Source organism: Acinonyx jubatus, chromosome A3, assembly GCF_027475565.1.
Source record: "Acinonyx jubatus isolate Ajub_Pintada_27869175 chromosome A3, VMU_Ajub_asm_v1.0, whole genome shotgun sequence".
Classification (NCBI taxonomy): Eukaryota; Metazoa; Chordata; class Mammalia; order Carnivora; family Felidae; genus Acinonyx; species Acinonyx jubatus.
In genome coordinates this window covers 35785145-35794466 of record NC_069388.1, presented here as the reverse complement: position 1 = coordinate 35794466, position 9322 = coordinate 35785145, and the positions used below count along the sequence as shown (strand labels likewise).

General features: G+C 54.7%; 1 protein-coding gene across 1 annotated transcript in view; it reads left to right on the top strand.

Moving 5' to 3' along the window:
• The first annotated feature begins 1325 nt into the window (after positions 1-1325).
• Positions 1326-9322, top strand: part of JAG1 (jagged canonical Notch ligand 1) — a 35877-nt gene continuing 27880 nt past the window's right edge. The window contains exons 1-2 of the mRNA XM_027069567.2: positions 1326-1863; positions 2294-2599. Of these exons, the coding sequence (XP_026925368.1) occupies positions 1783-1863; positions 2294-2599 (387 nt within the window). The 5' untranslated portion in view covers positions 1326-1782. The remainder of the gene's footprint in view (positions 1864-2293; positions 2600-9322) is intronic.

Genomic DNA, 9322 nt, shown 5'->3' with positions numbered 1-9322 from the left:
CTTCATACCCCACAGCTCCAGAGGGCTCAAACCACGATCCTGCTCCTTAACAGTCACGCTTTTCCGCAGAACATGTAAGAGCCAAAACCTTGTCTACCTTTCAGTAGGAATCAAGTTGTTCCCTAAAGAGGTTCCGTCAAACGTAGCAGCAGGTCCACTGAGACGGGTTGGCAGAGGCTTTGTCCAACCCGCAGGTTTCCTTTGACCTTGGTTATGACCAGGAGTATCGCTGTTAATTGCGAGGCTCGCCTCAAGGTGGAAAATAGCATCCCTTTCCACTGCCATCCCCAAAGAAGCCAAGTTCTGCTGCTGGGCGATGGCGGTGAGATGGACCCTTCCAGGATCTTCTCTCGCCACCCAGAGAGCTGCTCGGAGGCCGCCTACAGGTGCAATCCCAGCACTGCGGCCTGGGCAGCGGGACCAGCCGGGTGTGAGCCCAAGCCCATCAGCATCTCCCTCAGCCCCTCCCCAAACCTGAGCAGACCCCAGTGTGTCCGTCGCCCTCCCCCACTCGGTTTCCCCTAGCCTCCGCCCTGGCACGGTTTGTAAGGGAAGCTGCCAGCCCTCCGGGACTTCGCAGACTTGGATCGGGGAGGGGGTGGGGCGCGACCGAGGCTTCCCCTCGAATCTGCGGCAAGCCTGGCTCCGGGAAAGTTTTTCAAAGTTCCCAGCAGCGCCTGCCCAGGTCGCCTCCGCCGGGCGAGCAGACGGCGGCAAGCACGCCAGCCTCGCCGCCGCCGCCGCCGCCGCCTCTGCCACTACTGCTGCCAGCAGCGCGCTCTGGGCGGCTCGCTTGCTCGCGGGAAGCGGGCCGGGCTCCCGGCGGGCAGGCCCTCCTCCTGGGGCAAAAGCCGCAGCTGACGCAGGCGGCTTGGAAGGCGGAAGCTATCCCGCTCCGACCGCTCAGGCAGCGCCGCGGCGCCTACACCTGGGGCCTCCACCGGTGGGCACAGGCGCCCGACCCGAGGAGTCCGAGGGGGCTCGTGGCCATCTACATGGCCCTGCGCGTCCCTGAGCAGCGGGCCCTACCAAGTTCCTCGCCGCACCCTGCCCCCCTTCCCGCCTGGTCCAAAGATCCTGAGGACGAGGGTGTGCACTGGGCCCTGCGACGTCTAGGTCTCATCACGCGTCGCTAAGCCCCCCAGCCCCTTCCAAGTTCCTCCCAGTACTCCCCCTCCCCATCAACCGGAGGGAAGGGGCGTGTGTTTTGCACGACACGCCCCCTCATGAATATTAATAAGCGCGCATGCGCCAGCCCCGCGCGCTGGGTAGAGGTGGCCAGCCCGGGCCGCGGCTCTCAGACGGGCTCTCCGAGTCCCTCTCCGAGAGCCGGGCGGGCACGCGTCATTGTGTTACCTGCGGCCGGCCCGCGAGCTGGGCTCGTTTTTTTTTTTTTTTCTCCCCTCCCTCTCTCCTTTCTAAGCAGCTGATCTGAAAGGGAATAAAAGGCTGCGCATAATCATAATAATAAAAGAAGGGGAGCGCGAGAGAAGGAAAGAAAGCCGGGAGGTGGAAGAGGAGGGGGAGCGCCTCAAAGAAGCGATCAGAATAATAAAAGGAGGCCGGGCCCTTTGCCTTCTGGAACGCGCCGCTCTTGAAAGAGCTTTTGAAAAGTGGTGTTGTTTTCCAGTCGTGCATGCTCCAATCGGCGGAGTATATTAGAGCCGGGACGCGGCGGCCGCAGGGGCAGCGGCGACGGCAGCACCGGCGGCAGCACCGGTCGGAGCACCAGCGCGAGCAGCAGCGGCGGCGTCCCGAGTGCCCGCGGCGCGCGGCGCAGCGATGCGGTCCCCACGGACGCGCGGCCGGCCCGGGCGCCCCCTGAGCCTTCTGCTCGCCCTGCTCTGCGCCCTGCGAGCCAAGGTAGGAGCCCGCCGGGCCTCCCTCCCGGCCCGCCCTCTCCTTTTCCTCGCAGCGCCCTGGACGCCTGCGGTTGGGCGCCTGGAACGGGCTCGGGAGCCCTCGGGCGTTCGGCTTCCCCGCCGGGTCCCTGCGCCTGAGAGGCTGCACCAGGGCTGGGGGAGCCTCCGGCCTCCTAAATGTATCCTCCCGGCGGGGCAGGGGGCTGCGTTCTCACCGCTCTTCTCCCCGGGGGCAGTCGTTGGATTTCTCCTGCACTCGTGCATTTTTTGTACGGGAATCACGTCTAGTCCTTGCACTCAGTTTTGCAAAATTATTTTCACTTGGCGCTGAGGGCTCGTCGGGGCGGGCGGGGAGGGAGTCGCTACTTCCACCCTCGAAGAAAACAACTTTCCCCTGCGCTGACCTCCCTCCCTCCCTCCCTCGCCGGCAGGTGTGCGGGGCCTCCGGCCAGTTCGAATTGGAGATCCTGTCCATGCAGAACGTGAACGGGGAGCTGCAGAACGGGAACTGCTGCGGCGGCGTCCGGAACCCGGGGGACCGCAAGTGCTCCCACGACGAGTGTGACACGTATTTCAAAGTGTGCCTCAAGGAGTACCAGTCCCGCGTCACGGCCGGGGGGCCCTGCAGCTTCGGCTCGGGCTCCACTCCTGTCATCGGGGGCAACACCTTCAATCTCAAGGCCAGTCGTGGCAACGAACGCAACCGCATCGTGCTGCCTTTCAGTTTCGCGTGGCCGGTGAGTGGGCTACGCGGTGAGGGAGGCCCGCCGAGGTCCGTACCCACGCGCCTCTCTCTTGCGAGAGGGATTTAAAGGACCTTGGCTTGAAACTCCGAGCTAACTGGAAAAGTCTGGTGGGGTGGGGTGTTGGGCAGCCGAGACTATATAGTTACTTATCAGCAGGCCCTATCTTCGTGGCTTTTTTGCTAAGCGCCCAAAAGTGGGGAGCTCACAGAGGTTTGTGGGGCAAAGCTCCCAGGAAGTCTGGTTTAAACTTGCAACTAACACGAAGGCCCTAGAGTGACCCCGCCCCGAGCTAGGAGTTCATTATAGATGATCTTTGCTTAACCAATTAAACCTGATGCGCCATGGAAGGCGACGCGGCGCAGTTCTGGCCTTCGAACGCCGTCCAAATCGGCACCCTCCCCTTTCTCGTGAGCGGCTGGGAGGGCGGGCGTGTCCTTCCTGGAGGGTGTGGGGGAAGCCCGTTTCCCGCTGCTCCCCGGGAGATTTGGGGCGTGCGGGGACGCGCTCTGGGCAGAATGTAAGGGGTCGGGGGCGGCTGCCGCAGAGATGGGTGGGGGGTTGGGGGGTGTCTCCAAGCTGCGGCTGGAGCTGTGAACCCGAGAGCCTCCGCCCCCTGCCGGCCCCTTCCTGCCCTCGCCCCCGCGCGGTGTAGCCGTTGTGGCCTCACTTCCAGCGGTTCCCGGGCTCTGGAACCAGCTGTGTTTGCAAACTTCCCGGGGAAGGGCGGGGGTACGCCCTCGTCCGGCGGGCGCCCGGCCCCCGCTAGCCTCCGGGGGCGTGTCAAGGCCTGGAAGTGGGGGGGCTTGTTGGAGGCGGCCGCTGAGAGTGCGAGTGCGTGGACCCCCGCCCCGGTGCAGCTAGGCCAGCCAGCCGACTCTGCAACGAGGCCCTTGCAACATCCCAAATTGGGTAGAAGGAAGATGAGTGTGATTGCAGAAGGGGAGGAAAGGGGAAAATGCTCGTGCCCTCTGCTCAGCTCCTGCTGTCCGGGAGGTGTGGCTCATCGCCAGGACTGGGGCTTGACCTAGTCTGTGAGGGTGGGTGGCGAGGTGGAGTGGGGGAGGGGAGGGGAGCGATGCTCAATGCCCAGGGGAATACTCTCCACCACGTGCTGTCTTGGGGTGCACTCTGCTGCCTCCTACCCGCAGGCTGGGGCTGTGATTCGCATCCCTGGGAGGGGATGGAAAGGGAGGGTACTTTGGTGAATGCGTGCCGGTGTGTGGGTGTATCTTGGGGTGGCTCTCAAGGCCCACATTTCCTGGAGCTGGCGTTATAAAGTGCCCTCTGCCATGGGTGAGATAAGACAGTTATCAGAAACATGCCATTAAAAGGGGCTTATAAAAACCTGTGGTATGTGGAGTTCTCTGAGAACCGAGGGCCGCCTCCTCTGTTGCCGGATTTCAATTTTACAAAGAGTGTTTATCTTGTTTGTTAATCCCCTACTAGGGAGAACTTTAAAGAGGCTGGCCATTTTCTAATCTGACTGGGCCCAAGTTAACTGTGAATACTGACCGCCCTTGAACTTGTGTTTGGAGTTTAGGGGGAAGGGGCCTGCAGGTGGTTCCACCCTCCTGAGGATCAGTCCGGAGCCCCTTGCGTTTCACAAGACCATAAAAGGAATCTTATTAGTGATGTGGAAAAGCTGCAGGCCTGGCTGAGGCTCACTTTGGAGAGTAGGGTCAGAGGACCGCTTGGATGAGAACAAGGAGCCTTGCTCCCCCACGCCTAGCTTTGGAAAGTGACCTAGGTGTGTGTCTGTCCCCATTTGACACTTGGCAGAGCCCTAGATGGGGAATGAGCAGGAAGCTGTATGTGGGGCAGGGAGACGATTGATTTGCTGGTGCTCTTCTGTGGTTTCAGGGCCCACGGGTCACCAACCATGAAATAGACTCTCGGCTTTTCTAGAATGGGGAGAACGCTGGGGCTACACTGAGTGTGGTTCTTTTGAAGTTGGGCCAAGTGCATGTATCACTCGTAAATGAGTCTCCACCCTGCCCCCCTAAAAGGCCTGCTGTGAAACATAAGCTTTACTTCCCAAGAGAAAGTGGAGTTTAGGTGTATTGTTTTAGTTTATTTTCCCGAGTGTGGTTGGAGAAACACCAGTCTGTAACTTTCAAGAATGATTCCAGGGTGAGTGTTAAGTGAAGTGAAAGCACTTAGGTATTGACGTAGTTAGTGCAGCTTCGTTCAGTTTGGCAATTAAATATTAATAAGCATGTCTATCTAGAACTGACTTTCTTGAATAGGTAAAAACTGAACTTGGTACAAAATTCAATACGGAAAGAAGATATGGTCTTTAAAAAAAAAACAAAACCGCCTTGGACTTCCAGCCACTTGAGCCTGACCCTACAATTAGTTACTGTCCACATGGGTCCTCCCAAATGTGTGGACAGTGGGAGAATCCTGGTTCATGGTGCACAGTAGGTCAGTTTGGAAGGTGGTGTAATTCATGTCTTTTGTTTGGGATTATGACCCCAATCAAATAACTGTTCGTGCTCTAGAGAGGAAGAAGAGGAAATAATTTGGCCACATTTGAAATCTAGTCCACATTCCAGTGGTTCTCATCTGTGGCTTCTAATCCCCGTTCCAGTGCTGCTCACAGGGTCTTGACTTGAAGCAACTGGCCTGATTTATGACCCTCCAATCAGGGGGACCTAGTGATAAGAACATACATTATGGAAGGTAGTTGGGCTCAACGGGAAGTGATTTGGGAATAACCATTTATAAATCAATGAAATGGTTAGGTCGTGCCTCCCCCAAATTAGTGCTGAATCCCAGTGGTACCTGCTTAATAAGAATACATTAATGAAGTTACTACTAACCAGCCCCAAAAGGTTTTTAGGAACTCCAGAACCCCAGTTCGCTGTATTGATCCATTGCAGACCCTGCAGTGAACTGAATCTAGAGAAACTTTGGGGGAAGTGGTTGAGATGTCTGTTCCTTTGGCGTCCTATTTAAATGCCATTGACAGTGATAAAAGGCTTGCTGGGAGCAGCTGAATTTTTCAGGAAAATCCAATGAAGTGTGTTTCTTGCATACCAGAGTGATGCCAACTTTGGTCTCCTTTATACTTAAGGCCTGATTGAGCAACTGCCAGGGGTTTGGGTAAATCAGATGTCACAAGGTTAATCACAGAATGTAATTGACAGTGTCCTTGCCTTTATGCCCTCTGTTGTGTTTCCTGAACCCTGAGCCTCTGTAAGTGTGGTGTGGACACGCAGAAGGTGGAGGGATGGGGTTCTCATTTGAACTGGTCCTTTCTACAGCCAGTGTGTGCAACCCATGTGGCCATATCATGCATGCATGCATGCAAACGGCACATGTGAGTATAAGGGCTTGGAGCAAGGGATTTCCTTACGTGGAGAAAACCTCTTCTGCTCCCAGACACCTATGTCAAAGTGATGAAATGACAGGTCTGTATTGCAAAACCAGGCTTGGGGGAAAGAGCTGCACTCACTTTGTGCTAAGTGTCTTCAGAGTGGCTGCTCCCCACATGAAATCCTTCTGCAAGGTGCTTGGTTTTTAATTTTTTTTTCTTTTCTAGGTGTAAACTTCTCTGTGTTTTCTTCCTCCTTGTTGTGTTGTTTCTTAGCAACTTATTCAAACCTCCAATACTTATAGGAGTTTGCAGCCCACCAACTCCACACCCATAATTCTACAGGGACTCCAAACATTTGTAGAGAACAGTGAAGCTTTTGGCATCAAGGCTGTTGGGGAGCTGGATGGATAAGGAGGAGTGGCAGCAGCCACTTTCAGGCATGTCCTCTCCCTGGAATCAGTGCTCTGAATACTGCGTAAAATCTTTATAGCGAAGAGTGGTAAGGGACCCTTTGGATAGAAGGCATGTGGAAGGTTTAGCTTGGTGGACAAAATGTTCATGAAAAAATGAAGCCAAGGCAACAAAGATCATGTTCCTGATCTGAAAACAAGAATGTAAACAGAGGCCTTGACTGGGTTCATAGCAGCCACCAGCCCATTGTAAAGGCCAGAACTTGGTTCCAATGTCAGGCTTTTCAAGATTAGTTACAATGTAAGAATGCATAATATCTGGATGTGCATACAATGAGCATGATAATCCATAAAAGCAAATGTTCCTGAGCATCCCCCCCCCCCTTGGTAAACTTCTATAAGCATGTTCCTTCCCCTACATATTAACCCCCTAGGTTAGTTAGGTTCTGAGCTGAGAGAAGTGACACTTGGTTCCAGCTTTTAAATATACTTATTAAAAAAAAAAAAAAAAGGGAACAGAATAAGTTGAACCAATTTTTCAACTTGAGGAAGATGTGTTAGGATGTGATGATTCTCATGTTTTCTAGAATGGTAGCAGAGGCGGGGATAGGGTTTTGCATTCAGAAATGTTCCACCTTTCTCTTGGCTCGTGATGCCGAGTGGCTGTGTTGTGATTTCCTTGCTGGTTTCTGATCATTGCATGGACTGCCCTGCCCCTGTGGCCCTTGTTTTTACGGGGCCGGCGACATTTGTCACTGGTGTGGTGTATGTGCAGGGAAGAAATTGTGCAGCATGGCTCCCAGTGGTTAAAAGTGGTACAATAAATAGTCCAACATTCAGAGTCCTCTACCAGCTCAGCCCAGTTTTTGTGCACTTTTGGTAAATAAGTAGAAAGGCTTCTTGTTCAGGCTTGCTCTGTGTGAACCGGACGGTTGTGCTTGGCTGGTTTCTCGGTATTCTATCTATTAACCTCGCCACCCTTTTGTAACTGGTGCATTTAATTATCAGTGGGATGCTTTTCAAACAGGTAAGGGTAATGATGGGAAAGGGGGTGGGGGCATCTCATTGAGCCTCTCCAATCTGGATATGAGCTTTGGGGCCCACTCGGTGAGTCTTTGAGGTGGGCTTTCATGAGAAAATCGCCCTTTGTAACCAGATCGGACTCTATTGAAATGTCAAGCCCTGCACACTGAATTGCTGTCTATGGCTGAAGTTGTCTTGGCTTGGATGCTGTGGGGAAGTTGTCCTTTCTTCAGGCCCTCCCCTCACCACCGCCCTGTGACACGTGAATTTTTCGTGCGAGCGTGCGTGTGCCCACACATGCGATCTCTGAAGCCTTTATTTGGTATGTTTGTGACTGGAATATTTTATACTGTGGCCACCCAGACGCAGGCAGGACAATAGTGTGGCCGAATTGACTGAAATGAGGATTACAGAGAATAATGCGGCCTCTCCAAAAATACTGCTAATACAGGGCCTGCGACAGGAAGCGACAGTTGAGTCAGCAGAGTACAGGGCCCCAGACAAACCCGGGGGCCGACTGACTCGCACAATGGCCCCCTGGGCACATCGGGCATTCCCAGGGTGTGCGCTCCTCGGCCGCCTGTCGCGGTGGCCTGGGGTTTTGGACGCCGCACGCGTGCCGTTTGGATGGCGGTTTGTTTGTGTCCGTCAGCTTGGCAGGAATGGAAGCAGCCTCTTCTCAGGGCTTGGTTTGGCTGCCGCTGTTGCCAGGAAAAGGAAGCTCCCAGCTGCCAACACAATTACCTTTGTTTCTTACATCCCCCTTCTTAATGTGGCAATTAAGTGCTTACCACTCTGCCCGGTGCCAAGGTAACCACCGAGGAGTCAGATGGGCGCAGAACACAGCCCTCCCGCAGCCACGGTGCCCGGGGCGGGAAGAGGCCCTTGGGATCCTGGGATGCCTTGGGATTTCGAAGTTGGGGCCCTCCTTTAGGTAAAAGGCTGTGGAAGTCCTTCTGAAAGCTGGCTGTCCCTCTTTCCTGCTGCACGAGAATAAGAACCAGCCACTGTTGCCAGCATCCCCTGGGCCTGGAGGTGGGAAGGGGCACAGGCCCAGGCTGAAGTTGTGTTAGCTGCCCATCCCTCCTGCTTTGCCCCCAGGCTGTTGTTCTGGGGAGATTGAAGAGAAGAGATGAAAGCAAGGGGATTCTAGTCTTACTTTTGTAGTTTGAAACCAAGAAAAATCCTGGTATTTGCTATTTGTGATTCTCGTGGGTGGTATTTTCATAGGAGCTTGAGTCGGAACACTTGCCCATCATCTGGCCTGGCACCCCCTCCCCGAGCCATTGGTGGGGGATGCCCAGTGAGTTGGCCTCCGCTGTCGGGGGAGGGGGTCAGATTTGCAGTGACAAATTGGGCGTGACAAGATCATCGCAGATTGCATCTGATTTTTGGCCTGGTACTGGCTTCATAGGATGGTATAAAGTGTGTGCGTGGTCTGGATCTTGGAGTCTGGAAGTATATTCTGGGATGTACAGAGGTCAAGCGTGGGCCTGGGAAAAATTAAAGTTCCTAGCAACTAATAATCATTACCAAATTATCTTGATTGTTGATCTATAGTGTGGGGATGGAGTGGGAGGTAAGAGGGCCTCCTAATAGGGGCCTTGGAGGGAATCCTTTCTTCTGAAGGCTGGGTGGGAGGAATCCTCCTGCTCCAGGAGGTGAGGCCCAGAACCATAAGTCCTTCTCCGAAACCAGAAAGAGAGATGGCCCAGGGCTTTTTCTTTTTTGGCAAGGCCTTGTTGCCAGTGCTGCAGCCCCCAGCCCAAACCCCATGTCCACCACCAAGAAGGCAGTTCACGGAAGATCAGGACACTACCTGTCCAGAACTCTGTGCCACCCAACCCTCAGGGTTGCGTGGTGTTGGTCAGCAACTCCTGAGGTCTCACCAGTTCTGGTGAGGATGAGCCAGGTACACAGCTTGGTCTTCCAGGTTCTTGTGCAAGTTTGAAGGATGCTGCC